Source organism: Spinacia oleracea, chromosome 1 (genome assembly GCF_020520425.1).
Source record: "Spinacia oleracea cultivar Varoflay chromosome 1, BTI_SOV_V1, whole genome shotgun sequence".
NCBI classification, from domain to species: domain Eukaryota; kingdom Viridiplantae; phylum Streptophyta; class Magnoliopsida; order Caryophyllales; family Amaranthaceae; genus Spinacia; species Spinacia oleracea.
This window is the reverse complement of record NC_079487.1, coordinates 95,870,855-95,888,292: the sequence shown is the minus strand read 5'-3', so window position 1 is coordinate 95,888,292 and position 17,438 is coordinate 95,870,855. Positions and strand designations below refer to the sequence as shown.

At 34.3% G+C, this 17,438-nt stretch overlaps 2 protein-coding genes across 2 annotated transcripts; both read left to right on the top strand.

Moving 5' to 3' along the window:
- Positions 1 to 7,117: 7,117 nt before the first annotated feature.
- On the top strand, positions 7,118 to 13,363 carry LOC110804197 (uncharacterized protein YKR070W). The gene is made up of 12 exons (XM_022009759.2): positions 7,118 to 7,274; positions 7,366 to 7,469; positions 7,636 to 7,671; positions 9,101 to 9,174; positions 9,302 to 9,342; positions 9,761 to 9,832; positions 9,926 to 10,127; positions 10,616 to 10,711; positions 11,345 to 11,412; positions 12,514 to 12,712; positions 12,807 to 12,890; positions 12,997 to 13,363. Exons 1-12 carry the CDS (start codon positions 7,231 to 7,233, stop codon positions 13,069 to 13,071), a joined length of 1,095 nt encoding a protein of 364 aa, XP_021865451.1. The 5' UTR covers positions 7,118 to 7,230; the 3' UTR covers positions 13,072 to 13,363.
- Positions 13,364 to 16,466: 3,103 nt separating this feature from the next.
- On the top strand, positions 16,467 to 17,425 carry LOC110804187 (50S ribosomal protein L10, chloroplastic-like). The gene has a single exon (XM_022009751.2). The coding sequence runs from the start codon at positions 16,568 to 16,570 to the stop codon at positions 17,264 to 17,266; it is 699 nt and encodes a 232-aa protein (XP_021865443.1). The 5' UTR covers positions 16,467 to 16,567; the 3' UTR covers positions 17,267 to 17,425.
- Positions 17,426 to 17,438: the final 13 nt, after the last annotated feature.

Here is a 17,438-nt window from a genome sequence, read left to right as displayed (position 1 = left end):
TTTTATTTACTTTTAAGTTGAAAACCTTTACTTTTGACATCCGACCATATATTTCTTTCTTATAGTTTGTTTCATATTGTAAGAGATGAAAGTCAATGACTCTTTGCTCGATCATTTGCCACTTTGAATTATTTGATTGTAATAAGTTTTTTGAGGTTTTTTTGATTAGTTCTAAGATTTTTAGTTTACTTTTGAGTTTAAATTATTTACTTTTGAGTTTTATTTGTTTACTTTTTGAATACTTCTTATTAATAATGCAACGAAAGTCACATATATTCATAAAGGGTCTGATGTTTAGTAGATCAGGATAGTAATAAGGAAAATCAACTTTGAACAGTTTGCATGAGGCCTTCAGTGAAATATTTTGATTTACTTTTGAATTTTTATGAGATACATACTTTTGAGTTATAATGATTTACTTTTGAGATATTTTGATTTACTTTTGAGTTTCTTTTATTTACTTTTGAGTTTTTTTGATGTACTTTTAAAGAAAACCTATGTAGGAATCGAACCTACATCCCCTATGCATTTGCATAGTGCTCTACCATTTGAGCTAATAGGTTTAAGAAAATCAATAAAATTTCAATCATCACAAGAAGAGAAGAAAAGGAAATGAGAGTTGAACTTGGCTTATTATTCAGTTGCACTCATCAACTGCACCTCAGTAAAATGACTTCACCTAGAGCTATAGAGACAATCAATGCCCGGTGCAACCAAAATAATCACTAAAACCCAAATGCAACCTTGTATTCGAATCAAGTACTGGATCAGTTTCACTAAAAAACCTTATAGAGCAACTTTTCCGAATTTGATAGACTAGATTTTCAGTTTTACCATGACAAAGATCGTAAAGACTTGGATGATGGCTTCTTTTCTATGAAACCCCCTGCTATACAACAACAACAAAAAGAACAACAAGTGGTGGAAGGGGAGGCAAGTACCAGTACTCCACTCAACGCGTTTGACTTGATCATTTTCACTTCAGGACTTGACTTGACAGGGTTGTTCAACTAAAATTACAACCCTTCGAGGACAGTGAGAAGTTCTTATCAGCTTTGTCAGAGGATGAGATCATTGCCACCATCGAGGAAGTTGCACCCGAGCTGAATGTAAAGATACACACGAGGAAGAAGGATGGTGTGGTGGACTTAATTGATTGGACCAATTGGGAATTTCATAGCCAGGATGGAAATTAACCAGCTAACTGAGCTAACTGGACAACTGGTTATTGTTGAGATGAAAATAAGAGGAGATTCTGTTTCTGAAAATACTATTTGGAAAATTAAGATGAGCCTAACTTTCTGGCTTAATATATGACTTCAATTCCAAACCTGTTGGAGAAATTGATACAACACATGACGAACGTACCCTTGCTATTTCTGTTGACTGATTCACTACCTGGACATATTTTTCTGTGGATAATATGGGTTATGGGACATATTTTGTGTACTTTTAGATCATTTCTATTTACTTTTTTCAGTTTTTGCTTTACTTTTGAGTTAGATAATCACTAAGTGCAACAAAATTATAACAGAGCAACTCCCACCAACCGACCTTAACTGAACAACACCAACAAATTTTCTCTACAACAGCTTCTAAAGAAGCTAATTCCAGTTTTACACACAAATTTTCTCTAACACAGTTTCTAAATCAGCTAATTCAGAACCAAAACTGACTATTAACTCACAATTAAATTCAAAATTAAACAAAATATTGGTTCAAAATTATACTTAATACATTGAGAAGTAAACAAAATATCTTCAAAAGTAAACAAAAATTAGGTTAAATTACCTTAGAAGTTCAGTCGACGGAAAAACGAAGCTCCGGGACCAGAAAATGCAATTTTCAAGCTGTGAATTCTTCAAAACAATAGGATTAAAATGATGTGGTGTAATTTGCAAAAAATTGAGCAAAAGTTGCAGATAGTTGAGCGAAATTCGCCAAAATTTGAGCAAACTTAGGAGAAATTCGACCTAAAAAACAATAAAAAGAACAAAATTAAAAGAATGTAAAATTACCTCAAAATTTCTGCATTTTTTCGCGGAATTATGACATAATTTTCGATTTTCATGTGTATTTTGAAGTAAATTAGTTGAGGAGAGAGATGAGTGCGCTTGAAATTCGGTGAGGAGAGAGAAATTCGGCTGAGGAGAGAGAGATCGAGGTGAGGGTTGAAGAAGGGATCGAAAATGTCAGTTCAATCGAAAGGGAGAAAAGAAATCACGAGATCTGATCTCAACCGTCCATTTTCTTTTAATCCAACGATTATTAGAGGTTCTCATTATAATACGGTTCTTATCTTAGGAGAGGTTCTCACCAGAACCTGGTCCTATATATATATAGGACACACTTTCAAAGGTTTGACTGACACACTTTCCGATTCACTAGCTTGTCCGAATCGGAAAGTGTGTCAGTCAAACCTTTGCAAGTTTCTAAAACGGAGAAAGGATTAGGTACATTAATAATGATTTATGTCAACAATACACTTACTTTAATTATGTTATTAATATAATAGTACACAAAATAAATTATTTCTTAACTAAAATGACTTATATTAGAGCAAGTTCGTGGGGAGTCTTGTCTGAATCATATTCCATGTCTTTCTACGACTTATTTGGCTTTTCACCCCTAAATTCATTTAAGACATCTCAATTAATATAATATGAAGTATTTTTTATTATTATTATTAGGTAATGTTTGATTCTTAATAGTTGTCCATGCAAGGAAATAAAGCACACAGAGGGAAGGTGTCAAGCAAGGCAAAGCGATACCAATACCAATTTATTCCTTTCTCTGTCTCTCATTCCAAGTAAGCAAGTCAGCGCTCTCGAGAGAGAGAATTCCTAAACTCAGCCTAAGACAACCTTTATATTTCAAAGCGAGACCACCTAATTCAAGAAAGGCCAAGAGCGGTTGATGAAAACTAGGTCATTTTCAATTATAAAATATATTGTCTTTTTTCTTTATTCTTATCATTTTTTAAACAAAGACATTAATGAACAAAATGGGGTGTCAGGTCGATTTATTGCATTAAATAGGGGATGCAAGACTTGTCTTAACCACAAGTGTATTCGTCATCGAGAGCTTACTACTATTTGTTTCTACTAAAGTCGCGAGCTTCTTGTATTCGATTCTAAAGGGTGAATCTTGCTACTTACTTGCTATATCCTCGCGTCCTTGCATTCCTTGGATTCCTTCTCGGGTATCGGGAATGATTCAAAAGCCATAATGTCTCAAAACGATTACTTTAACACTGTCATGCATCTAAATGAGAGTATTGGTTCTCCTGTTATTTTGCAAGAGGTGGAGCCATTTAAGTAATATTTAAGTTCATGTTATGACCATTCTCTTGTTGTTGATTTACCCTGCACTGATTTAGAAGCTTCTGCTCAATTGTTCCAAAGAGCACTAATCGGCGAGTCCCTAAGCAATCACTTTGCGGAGAAGGAAGAACCACCATCCTTTGTTGAAACAACCTGATTGTTTGAATGAAAACTCCTTTGAAAGTAAGCATATTTCACACAAATAACAACCTCAGTCCCGCCCCCTATAACATTTTTTCCAGGGCACACCTTTGCAGTTGTTAGAAGAAGTTGCACTATAAGGCTTAAGGGAAGCCCCTTTTAAACACTTGGGGGGGGGGGGGGGGCTTTAGATACAACTGAGACAATGTACTTTATGATTGAATCTCAAAGGCATTCTTTTCATTTGGGCATTTTTTGCTTGTCTGTCTTGTGGTCAAAACCTATTATTATTTTGTTTAACTCACACATTGAGTCTTAAATCGAATCTTGTTTTTTCAAGGTTTAAACTTATAAAGTTTTACCAAGATAAACTCACTTTGATGTTAAGAATTGTTATGTTTGGAGTTAAGACTAGGCGAAACACATGTCATGTCTTAAGACTCGAGGTAAATCATGCTTTAATGTCATTAGTAGCATGAAAAGGGACTACAATGCCCTTATTTGCAAGACTAGCACAAAAGACTATATTATTATTATCATTACCCCATTGCCTCAAAGAGACTCCCGCAAGAAGCGGGGTAAGGGGGGGTCGGGTGTACGCAACCTTACCCTTGCGAATACAGGGAGGTTGTTTCCAATAATTGACCCAAAAGGGATAACGGGACGACCATCTTCTACTTCATGGAAATGAAGCGAAGAGGTTTTAAGAGCCATTTTGATTAATTCCATTACATCCCACAACCAAAAGAACAAATAAATCTTTGGCTCCAACGGAAATGGACAATAGCACTAGGTTGTCAATGTGGGCGGGAGGAACCAAACTTGAGACCTATTGTACACAAGACCTCGCTAGCTCTTAACCATTAGGCCAAGAGCTCATTGGCAACCAGTTTATAGATCGATCGTTGTATTAGAGATAGATTATAGACGTACTAGTCTTATATGCACGCGATGCGTGCGAATATTAGAAACAGATTTATGTTATTACATTTAAACATGAAATAACATGTAAAATATATAATTATAAATGCGATGCGTGCGGATATAAAAAATAGATAAGTTATATAGAGTCGAACGCATATAAGCAGATTGATTAAAATTTTAAGTGGCAAGAATTTAAGTGGCTAGATTGATTAAAATGCTTCTTTAGGCTTTTCCTGTTGGGTAGGATGTCATTATCTATAAGTGTGGAGGGTATTTTAGAAATACAAGAGGGACACCAAAAGTGATTTTACTAAAATAAACTCAGTTGTTCACTTATATAATAGAGATACGATGTAGTCAACTTGCCATAGTGCCATACCAAATGCGACGGATTAAAGTTAAAAAATAACATACCCTTCCGTGAAAGAATTTCGGTGGTCGGTAATCCCCAAATGATAAAAAGTTGACAGGTGAGTCACCAAATAATCTATACCTAGTCTATAAAAAAGAAAACCAAACTTTACAAGACGACATGTGTCTCAACAAAATTTGTACCTCGAAAGACACGTGTCATTACTATCCTTTATGTTTTAAAAATATATATTATGTTTTTATTTATTATTGTTAAAATTGAAAATTAATTCGTTTCTCCATATGGAAAAATTATCCGTTTCTGAAATCCCACTCTTCTCCTCCATTACTTATTGCACCATTTTAGCATATCAATTAATTGATTCATTAAGTAGATAAATTCGAGACGTTTGGAGTTTTTGAGGGGTGGTTTGGATTCAATAAGTTAGCTATTAATAAGATTGATTGGTGAGAATATTGAATTGTTATTTTGTTAGGTGAGTGATAAAAAATTAAGGATGAATTTTTAATTTTTCATTGTGAAATCAAGAAAAATAAACCATTGAATATAACCGCTGAGCAAAAAATCACACGCGGTACTTTTTTGTGGTTTTGTCTTTGGTATTACCTAAAATTGATAATTTTTCGTGGGTTTTATTTATGTTTTATTTTGTTTGATTGAGTTTTTTTTAATTGAATCACCGAGTTTTAGAAAAGTATTGTCATTGTTCATTTAGAATTTTGGTACAAATTTTAATTCTCTCTATTTGTTGTACTTTGTTATAAATTTTTTCTTTTACCATTGAAACTTTAGCATGTATGGTTCATTCAAAGAGAAAGGTTGACCTTCTCCAGTGTCAAATGCGGCTTTAAATGCATATACAAGAGTACAATATTACTAATGGCTAAAACATAAGAGTCGATCATCATCTTGCCTTGGCTTTGTCGAGACAGATATTAGCGAAAACATGGATCAATTATCAGTTGAAGAAGACAGGGAAAGTTTGACGAGATTAAGATTGATGCTAGTGGTTCACCTTCTAGTTTTTTCTTTATAAAAAGTGAAGTTTCAACATTTGAATAAAACGATTTACATACATATTCAAAACAATTTAAGCTTGTTTCGGTTCACAATTATACTTTTGGTGGCGTCTAATTTATTAAACCATACTCAAATATTTTTTTGCAAGCAAATTATAAGTGAAATTACTTGAGTTTAATGGTCCTAGTAGTTACTACAGAGAGTATTACGTGTCAAATCACATCATGTATATGTTAGAGATGGATGATAGAAATACGCTCAAAAAAATTGTTTATAGATCCTTCCTTGATTTGAATATCAGTTAAAATATCATACGAAGTACTTTATTATAGTTGCACTTAGTTGTACTGTATTTTCTTATGATTTATGAGGTAGTAGTATGATTACATTTTAATGGTTACATATATGTACATGCATGACTATAGTGGATGATGTATTTTAGGACTTATATAGCGAGGTTCAAGTTTGGGCTTGAACAAATTCACGCATTATGAAATTAGCATCAACGTTCCTCATGTGGCTACATTATATTTGTGGAACAACTCTTGTATTTTTTTTATTTTATTTTTTGTGAGGAAATAAAAACTAGGCGAGTTATCTGAATTATCCTTACGGGTGCTATGCAATGACTCCAAGCAAATATTTTTCGTATAAGTCTTGTATAAATAACAAGACATGTAATATCTTTAACATCACTAATTTATACCAACCCTCCTCATGGCCTAGTGGTAATATTTACAAATTATAACCCAAAGGTTATGGGTTTGAGGGTTGGTACGACCATGGTTTCAAATCTGTCTAAAAAAAACATCACTAATTTATCCATAAAATACATATGTTTTAGTTCCTTTCATAGGTTAACTATTTTAATGTAGTTGTCACCAATTTTGACTACATTACATAATAACTCCTGTTACTAAGTATAACATTAAAACATAAAAACTAAATATGAACACTCACCAACCACCAAAATATTAGAAAAAACAAAAGGTCTTGCGCGCACAAGGTGTACAATAATTTATTGTACACCAAGATAACTTTTATGCAGTTTTTTGTAACTTTAATCTATTTTTCTGTAACTTTTATATTATAAAATTAAAAAGTTGATAGATAAACATTTTAAATGGTTAAATAATTAATTTATATATTATTAGTGATTTTGAAGAAATAATTTTCAAATGAAAAAATTTATCATTTACATATATAAATATAACTTTTAATCATTTTGAGTCAACTTTTATTTCAGTGTACAATATTTATTGTACACCCATTATAAATAAGAATTTGTGTAGAAAAAAATATCCTACTCCGTATATCCTAAGACTAGCCGTGCCCTTGTAGTCTTGTACGAGTCAAACGATTATAAAACGGAAGTCACAAAAATGCAATTTACTCCAAAAGTGACCATTCAGGCGTACACCACGGCACGGGCTCCGGCAGCATTCATCCATGATTTCTCAGCCTCTTCTGCACAACTCCGCCCAATTCAAAGGGTCTGACTTTCATCCCCTGCCAATTTTCTCTCTCCTGTATAACTTATTTTCTTCCTCTTCTCTAATGGTGAACTCCTAATTGTTGTCTCAGCCTGCCCTTTGGAATCGCATTTGATATTGATGGTGTCATCCTTCGCGGCCGTGCTCCGATTGCTGGCGCTGCTCAAGCAATCCAAAGATTGTACCATAAAGATGGTGAGTATTTCATGAAACATAAACAACATTAGTTACATTTCTTATATGTATTAGTTAGTTTAGTTGACTTCGATAGTGTAATTTAAACTAGTAAGGTGATGGATTAAATTGGGACGGAGGGTGTATTTAGTATTAAATTTAATACCTCATATGATCAACATTTCAGGTACTATGAAGGTTCCTTTTCTGTTCTTGACGAATGGTATAACTTTTTACTTACTTTTCTTTGGTTTCTTTGTTAATTAACGATTTCATTTTGTACGATGTGTGCCTTGTGTTATTCATTTTAATAGTTGTGGGAATTTTGTTCGGAATTGGAAATTGTTGTTGTTCTCTTTTGCTAAGTAGAATACTAGTTTTTGGAAGTAAATATTCCCCTATAACAAACACAATCTTGAGGAGAAAATCTTGTATGTTACCTAGACAGTCACATGGTTTTTCCGGCATTGTCCAAAATAATACGGAGTACTTGCTTTCTGGCATAATGAGGAACTATGATGGATTTTGTTGAAACGGCCTCACTTATTTGAGTAATGGAGAGAGACCACAGATCATATAGCTATTTCTTATGGCATTTTGGTGAAATCGTGTTAAATCTTTAATTACAAGGAATTGGGACAATGCGGCTAAAATTCTCAGGAGGAGCATCCCTTAAATTTATTGAAATGGTTATGCAAATGGAATTTTGTAATACTGTGTTTGGATATCTATTATGAAAGGAAAGGGACGGGACGGGAGGGAAGGATAGAGAAAAGAAAGGAAGGTGAAGAGAGAAGATGTGGGCTTTCATCTTCCTTCCAAATCTTTCCAACATGGGAAGGGAAATGGATCTTTCAAATTCTCTTCCCTTCCGTCTCCCCATGAATATCCAAATAAGGGTATGCTTGGATTGGGTGTAATGGATTATGGGGGTAACAAAAGTCAAACCACCATAAATAAAGGATAATGAAGATGAACTGAGGTGGTTGGAAGGAGGGAGGTGTGGTGGTATTGTGATGAGAAGTTGTGGTAGTGGTGGTGTTGTGAGGAGAAGGGAGGAAGGGGGAAGTTATTACCCCCCAAATGAGGGTAATATCACCCTAGTGGGATGGTGGGTAACTATTCCGCACATAACAAGGGTATTTGTTCCCCCTTTCCTTTAATTTTTCTTCTTACCAACACTTGCTTGTTCTCTTTGGCACAACTTCATCCCCTCATCATCACCTTCAATTACCTTATTTTTTTTAGTTTGACTTTTATTGCCACCTTAATGCATTACCCTCAATCCAAGCATGCCGTAAGGGAAAATGAATCCTTCACCTTTTCTCCCCTCCGTATTTCTCTATCAAATACACCGTAACACTTTGTTAGGATAGCAAGATAGAAGGGAAAGGAAGGGGAGAGGGAGAGGGAAGGTTGGGCTCCATTTTCCCTCCAAATCTCTCCAATTTTGGAGGGACAATGTTTATTAAAGAGGGAGGGAAAATGGATCCATTCGTCTCCCTCCCATTCCTTCCCCCAACCCCTTTTCAAAACATGGGAAAACGGAACTTGCCCCCCCCCCCCCCCCCCTCTCTTTCTCTCCATTTTCTCTTATCCAACAAAGTGTAAGTGAATGCAACTCATGAAGTGAACTGTTTATTTTTTGATAGGAGGTGGTTTGCCAGAATCAAAGCGAGCATTAGAGTTGAGTGAACTTCTAGGAGTGAATATTTTGCCTTCTCAGGTAGTTTAGTTCCATTCTATCAATCATGTTCTACATAGATTATATGAGTTTTTCCCTCCATCCTTCCGGGACAGCCATTTTGCTGATTTGACTTTGGTGTAGTTTCCTCTTGTTTTATCTACTGCAGGTTGTACAAGGCCATTCCATGTTTAGGAATCTATTGGGAAGGTAGGCTTGTCTTTATATTTTGCATTGGCTTTTCACGTTATCGTAATATGTTAGACATTGTTTTCACTTTTTGATGATGCGTTCTATGTACACATGTTCTAATTTTTTATTTTAACTAATGTGTCATATACTCACATATCACTATGTCAATCAGTAGAAGTGAAACTAAGGGATTGAAATGTTATGTATGAGGATGTAAATATCTTTGTTGTTTATTTGGATTTTGTTAAAACATAAAGTACATCTTATTTCAACTTGTAAAACTACTGAGTGAATGAGTTTTTTTTGTGATATTCCCTCTCACAAATACATCTGACTTCACTCTTAACTTGTCAAATTACAATAATGAATAATCTCTGAACGAATTTCATCCCTCTTATTTCGAGCAATTTCTATCCATTAACTTCAATTGGTGTAGGTATCAGAATGAACTCATTGTCGCTACTGGAAAGGGGGACCCTGCTTTGGTTATGAGTGAGTATGGTTTCAAGTATGTTGTTGTATCTAGATGCTTCTCCTTTTAATTCTTGTGGTAGCTTGCATCTTTTGGACCCCTGTAATGATATGCCATTTGCATTCGCAGTAAAGTGTTCTCTATAGAGGAATACACATCATACTTTAAGGATATTGATCCTGTATCACAGTATAAGAACTGGACAACTATGCCTAAGAATGATCAAAGCAGTACCCTGATGAAGAAAGCTTCTGCTTGTGATGTGTACAGAGAGAGAGTGAAGGCAGCGTTTGTTGTTAGTGATCCTGTAGATTGGGGCAGGGACATCCAGGTGATTTTTTTTCCCCATTAGGCGACTTTCTTTCACAAAGGAAGTCTGATCTTAGATGCAGTTAAATTTGATTCGAGGGCCTTAAAAAGAACTGATAACTGAAGTATTTAGGCTTCCTGCTGATACCCTCATTCTCAGTTATGTGACCAGGAATTATTCCATAACATAGAGAACTCAGATAAAACACATTGAGCTAAACAATCACCATGAAAGAACTGGGCTATCTCCTATAAAGGGCTCCTTAACCTTTATTTTTAACATTTGTACACTACTAAGAGAAACAAATATAATTTATGTATATGTACATAAAGCTTGTCTTGCATTCAATTTTATTTGACTTAAATATTGCAGTTTATTATCTTCTTACCTTCGGCCTTCAAGTTGAGGTTTCCTTCAAGTCTTCCCATCCACAACTCTAAATTGACGTTGCTTCCTAGATTTTTTTCTTCTCTGAATTCATCTTCCGAATTGGATCTTCTCGTGTTTAGGTTCTTTGTGACATTTTAAGAACTGGAAGCCCTTCTGGACAGGAGAATGGAGGTCAACCAGCGTTATATTTTGCAGCTGATGATCTTGAATACCAGGTTGGTTTTTTCTGAATCGTTTTGTCGTCATCATTTTTTGGGAAAATTATGTTATGAATGTTTGCTCGAAAATTTCTGAGGGAAAGTAAGACTGGAATCTTTTTTCTCCCCAGATAGTGTAAGAAAATAGAGATACTAACCTCTGGAGATTTTCAGCTATGGTTGACCTCAAAATGAAATGAATACAATCAAGCATACAAATATTGGTTTTCCCATGTTTAGTCAAACAGTTTCAATTGGCTCACATTATTTCAAATTCACACAGCTTTTAGGAAACTTTAGTCCATCAGCTTTTTATTCGTTGTGTTTTCCTCTTATTGGCTAATGATTACTCAGTTTATTATTCCCTCTGCCTATTGATAGATAACTTTGACAAATGGATCCTATCAAGGATATTTGTTATTACTGAACTGTACGACAATACTGATTATACTGAACTAAGGTGGTTGTACTACACTGAATTGATTTTTGCTAGGTTAAAGAGATTTATTGATCAATACTGATTGTTGTTGAAATTGGTTAAGGTACAGAAAACAGGCCCAAAACAAGGCTAGTTTTCAGCCCTATTATTCACCAAAAAAGTAAAATTTATGGTATCTTAATGTATCTCTTTGGTGGCAATGCCAATGTTAGGCTGCATTTCCAGCCAAACGTCTCGGTGTGGGTGCCTTTAGGATTGCACTGGAAAGTATATTCAACAGGTAATTCTGCGATTAAATCTCATTGAACTTTGAGAAATTTGAACGATATGAGAATTTGTTTAGCTGTTTCCTACTCATATAGACAACTTGAGTTCTTTGATACCTGTTTCTTTTTTGGTGAGATCCGTCATGGTCTTGGTGTTTTCTTCTTACTAAATCTTTTATACGGGGGTTTATGATACTCATGATAGAGATTTGATATGAAGGTTTTATCAGATAGGTTTGATAATAAACTAGGATTATGAAATATTCCCATCCAGAATAAAATGATATAGTATAATATATACTTCGTATTTGGGATGATTTGTCTTCTAAAACTACTTTTTTGCAATATGGTTTGTTAAGATTTTAACACGCATTAATATCCCCTCTTCACTCTGCAGTCCCTGTCATTACCTGCAAAAGGTTTCTTTGTATGTACTAATGGACATTCTGTCCTCTTGAGTAATAAAATGCACTAGCTGATTTCCTGTCAAAAAAAATCTAGTGGGTGATAGAACCCCGGCTAGTTGATGGCAACCATCAATGAAGGGAAGATGATCATGAAACAGAAACACTATCAGTATACCACCATACAGGGTACTATCATCTGATCTGTAGTGGTTAGATTTGACTACGTTGAAATACCCAATCAAGTAGCCATTATTAAAAAAGTTCGTTATAAACTGAGAATAATGTTGATCAAACCTTCTTAATCTACAAATATGAGGAGATAATTGACAATGTGATTATATTCCAGGACGGATTATAAAGTACTCCGTAGTGTAGACTATTACTTACTAAGAATTAGCAAAGAGCCAAAGAGAATAAATGGCTAAAAGAGTTCTTTGTGCATGTGAGCTTGGGCTGAATGAAATTATCTCGGTGTTTTTCCTGTATCCCTGGAGAGAAATGTGATCATCTTATTGACAACATGCACCTTTAATAGGGAATTAGAGTAAGGAGAGATGACGCGTGTAGTTGGTGGTCAATGATCTACTTTATTAGCATGAACCTAAGTGCAAGTTGTGAATACATTCTGGATTTTAATGAAATGGATTGTCAAACTGAGTTGGATTATTTGCATCTCCAGAGAGTAATCTATTTATACATTTGATGCAGAGTTCACCACACTCCACTTGAGTGCATAATTTATGGAAAACCTGAGCCTCTTGCTTTCAAGAATGCAGAGGCCACTTTAAGACAGCTTCATTGCCATACAGATTTTGACGTTCAATTGAACAATAATCAATCAGATTATTTCAGAGCTCTTTACATGGTGGGTGATAATCCATCAGTTGACATAAAAGGCGCAAGACAGGTGAGTTTCTTTGCACTATCGTTTGACCGGTGACTTCCATTTCCTTCGACGTACGTTTTTTTTGCTGAATAAATTTATTTGTCTAAACTTTCAGGCTGGAGATCCTTGGATACCTGTTTTGACGCGAACAGGTCTGTTCCAAGGCAAAGGAAATCACAAAGAGTATCCCGCAGATCTGGTAGGTTGAATTAGTAACAGAATGTATAGATGGTGTTAGGGATTACAATATTTATAAGCGTAAAGAAACTGAAGTTTCTAATGTTTAATTGGTAAAATTTTCTCAGGTTGTGGATACAGTGAAAGATGCTGTTGACTACATCTTGGAGAAGGAATTCTCTTCAGTGTGTACATCTGGTTAATTAATTTTAAATGCTATGGAGCAGCTCTACTATGCTTCCTATACTGATTTACAGGCTCGAATATCATTCTTTTTAATGCAAATATAAATTACATCCATTTATCGAATTGTTGTATCATCTCTTTGTGCCTGTAGAAGATGAAATTATCCCCTCAAATTTGTGGCCTGATATGGGTATATGTTGTAATTACAATTGGTCATATCTGACTTTGTTGGTAGTTAAATTCATCAACTGTGGTCATGAATTTCTGTAATACAATAAATACAGGATACATTTGGGTTTTAAATTCGTACATGTAAAGGTGTGTCAGCATGATATATCTGACAATAATGCTCTTCCCGTTGGTTGTGCGTCCACGTGTGCCCTTAGGCTTCATTTGGTTGGGCATAAACGTTTAAAGTGAAAAATGATTTTACATGGAAAAATGCAATTTCAAACTGTTTTCTTTGTTTGGTTTCTTACAAATTTTTTTAATAGAAATAGGAAAATGAGAGAAGATGGGTGAAAATTGATGGGAAGGTGAAATGGGGAGATAAGGAGGAAAAGTGGTTTCCCTTCTTTTAAAATGGAAAATGTTTTTCCATCTTTTAACAAACAAAAAACCAATATGGCTTCAAAGGATGCAATGCAGAGCTAAAAAGTTTTCCACTGCCAATACAAAACAGGTACTCTTTTGGAGATGTAAAAAGCTTAAAGTAGAATCCCTAGCGTCACGAAAAACCTGAAAATGTTACATCTCCACCCGAATATGAGCAAGAACTGTAGATTTATCATGTGCAAGAGAAGATCTATTAGTAATTAGTAGCTATAGAATATGGAGTTTGTTTTTCTCTTGGTGGTCATATTTGAAATGTAGTTCATCCTACGTTGTTATGTGAACATATAGTATTATATAATTACAGGTGATTACTCATATACATTTAACTTAATAATACGAAAATCAATTGATACAATACTCACATTTGCTTAATTTATTTACGCATACGAAGTATATATATATGATCTAGTTATTACAATTTTTTTTATATTTGCCCTGCATAAGCCAGAAATGTTCTTATCTAATTTGTCATAATTTTCTTCTTTGAGATTATCGAGGGATATAAGTTCATGCATCAAGTGGACAAATATCGACGACCGAATTGTATGTGATTTGACAAGCTCGTGCAACTGACAGACCAGAAAATATATGTGTCTAATTGGCTGTCAAAAGTGTCTTCAAATATACATGATCCACTTAGCAATTTATCGTAGGAAACTTGGAACATACATTAAGAGATAAAATAATTCACTTCATCAAGGACTTTTTTCAAACTAGCATGCCAAAGTAATGTAGTAAAAGAAAATTATTACCTCTAGTAAAAAAAAAATTATCTTTATTATTTTATTTCAATAGCGTCTTAATTTGTCTTGGATGAAAAGAAAACTCACAAGAGATTGACAATGTAATACAATATCTCTTTTCTGATGTTTATTCAAAGATATATCTCGAAATTAACAATAATCACAGTCAAAATGCTAATAGATATTCGACAAAACTAATTTGAACTATGCAAGGTCAATGTTTTTTTTACTTGATATTAAAAATAGATTTATCAAGTTTATTAATATGAAGCAATGTGAACTGAAATTTAATAAAGTTGCACGCATTTATTTCATAATTCATTTTCATAATATTACCCGGGTAGCTTTATGTAAATCTCAACCAACAATGATCATCATAAAAATTGTAATACGACGAAATGGGTCAAATTGGGTCGTTGAGATTGAATATGCTACTAATTTTCAGGTTTTAGGGTTTGTTTTTGAGTTTTGGCTCCTAATTTTGTGTTCAAACCCCAAATTCGTTGGGCCATTTTTAGGTCGAGTCAATAATGACGGGTTTAACATACAAAGCAAATAAGGTTCTAGCCTTCTAGGTTGTGCTATGCGGAATTTGTGTTCGTTGAGGCTTGCTAGGCCAGACTCTCTACCTATACTACTAGGAGTACTATCTTTTTTTGTCGTATTAGTGTATTACGATTTCTCAAAAGCTTGGCTCACGCATAACCTGAATCCATGTCTCGTGCACTTGTGGTTAAGCCAAATTTCACTTATTTTGTTGTGTCGTATCGTGCTTCAATAAAAAAATATTCCATTTTTTTGCAAATGAATGACAAGGGAAATACAAACTATAAACGGGGGGGGGGGGGGGGGGGGGGGGATGGTTTCGAACATATGATCGTACACATGCACTATTTCTTAACCATTAGACCAAAACTCGTTTATACTTTCCATAAAATTAAATGTGACACACCATGTACAATAACGAGTTGTAGTGTGTCTCATCCATGACGAGATGCACCATGACATGAACTAGCGTGAACATAAGTGTAACTAAAAATTAAAATCTATACCTAGTCTATAAAAACTGTAACCATAGGTGACAAAATGACAAGTGTCATCACCCCATCAATCTACCTTTTTTCTACATTTTTTATAATTAAAATAGAGAAAATTCAAAAGACACCCTTATTAAAATTAATTAATTAATTAAATAAACAACTCAAAAGACACACATAACAAAACATACAATAAATAATCATAACTTAATAAACTAACTTAAACTATATTAATCAACTAATATTCCATAACAATAACAATAACAATAACAATAGACATTAAACACTAATACTTACTTTATATAAGTTAATAGTCTTTTTAAATTCTTAACTACAAAAAAGAGAAAACTAAACATCTAATCACTATAAGCCATCGACCTCTAATCTTCCTTGCATTCCTTATAAATAAATTGAACTATCAACCATTTCATCATATCACCACACCATCAACTCTATATCATCATCATTTTCAACAAAAAAAATATCATCATATACATTTTCCCGAGGTATGTGTCGCGTGTATCTTCTTTAATTTTCTATGGCCAAATCTCAATTTTTGTCAATGTTTATTATGATTATTTAATAACCATTTGTTTTATCATAGATATTATATTGTACAGCATATTATCACGGTTGTTGATTGTTTTCTCTAAATAGTATTTAGATTAATTTAGTAATAACCTTTTTATTTGACGGGTAATTTAGTAATAACCTTAAATCTTATTTATTTATATATTTATATCTTACAATAAACAAAATATATAAATTTACGTAAATAATTTAAAATTTCATAATACCTAAAATTGTTGTATGTCGAACAATGTAAGTTATTTTAACACTTTATAAATTGCTCTCGTGCATTGTACGGGTCAAATTACTAATTAAAATTAAAACCAATATTATCAAAGTTATTTCATATCGTATACAGACTCTCAATCCATACAGCGCATACGCTTGGACGCTCGAGAGTCCGAGACCTCACTAGTCCAAAGTGAAAATCTGTCTAATCCGCCGTGTTGAACAACATTAGAAAACAATAGCGTTGCAAATTAATTCCATAGGGAAAAGAAAAAGGAGAAATAGATAAGCCATTCTCTATCTCATCCTCTTCAACAACAATGGAGTCCACCCTTTTCCTCTCCAAACCTCTTCCGACCACCATCAAAACCACCACCCACTCTCTCTCCTCCGTCTACCCAAACCCCTTCAAACCCAACAACCTCACATTCCCCCGCACCACCCACAAACACCCCACCACCACCACTATCACCGCTGCAATCAGCCGCACAAAGAAGGAAGAAACAGTGGAAACAGTACAGAAGCACCTCGAAAACTGCTACCTTTTAGCCGCAATCAACTACAAGGGTTTCACTGTCAAGCAATTCCAAGATCTCAGGAAAGCACTCCCGGAAAATACAACCTTAATTGTTGCTAAAAATACCCTTGTTGAGAAAGCAGTACAGGACACACAATGGGCAGCCATTAAACCTTGTATGAAAGGCATGAATGCTTGGCTTTTTGTTCATTCTGAAGAAATCCCAATTGCAATTAAGCCTTATAGAACTTTCCAGAAGGAGAGGAAGCTTGAGGATAATGACTTCACTGGTGCTTGTTTTGAGGGTAAGTTTTATGGGCCTGGTGAGGTCAAGAGATTGGAGACAATGCCTTCAAAGGCTGAGATTTTCGCGAAATTGCTCGGTTCTTTGAAGAGTCCTGGAAGTGCTCTTGTGGGTACTTTGCAGGCTCCTGCTAGGGATTTGGTGTTTCTTTTGAAGGCTTATATTAAGAAGCTTGAGGATGAGCAGCAGCAAGGCTGAGAGGTTTTCTTTTTATTGTCTATTTGTTGTAAGTTTTTAACTGTCTTTAATGTTTATTTGATTTTAATGTTAGTAGTGGAGAATTTGTAGAGGTGGGAATTGGAAAATGATGAATTGTATTATGAGTTTTAATGAATAGAACCAAACTACTTTTGGCTATGATTTATGTGTT

Bases quoted from the DNA above. Each gene is read 5' to 3' on its own strand.
- LOC110804197 (XM_022009759.2), top strand. From the start codon at position 7,231: ATGATTTCTCAGCCTCTTCTGCACAACTCCGCCCAATTCAAAGG. The intron at 9,343-9,760 runs GTAGGCTTGTCT...CAATTGGTGTAG, and splicing joins TTTAGGAATCTATTGGGAAG to GTATCAGAATGAACTCATTG. The intron at 12,891-12,996 runs GTAGGTTGAATT...AAATTTTCTCAG, and splicing joins AAGAGTATCCCGCAGATCTG to GTTGTGGATACAGTGAAAGA.
- LOC110804187 (XM_022009751.2), top strand. From the start codon at position 16,568: ATGGAGTCCACCCTTTTCCTCTCCAAACCTCTTCCGACCACCATCAAA.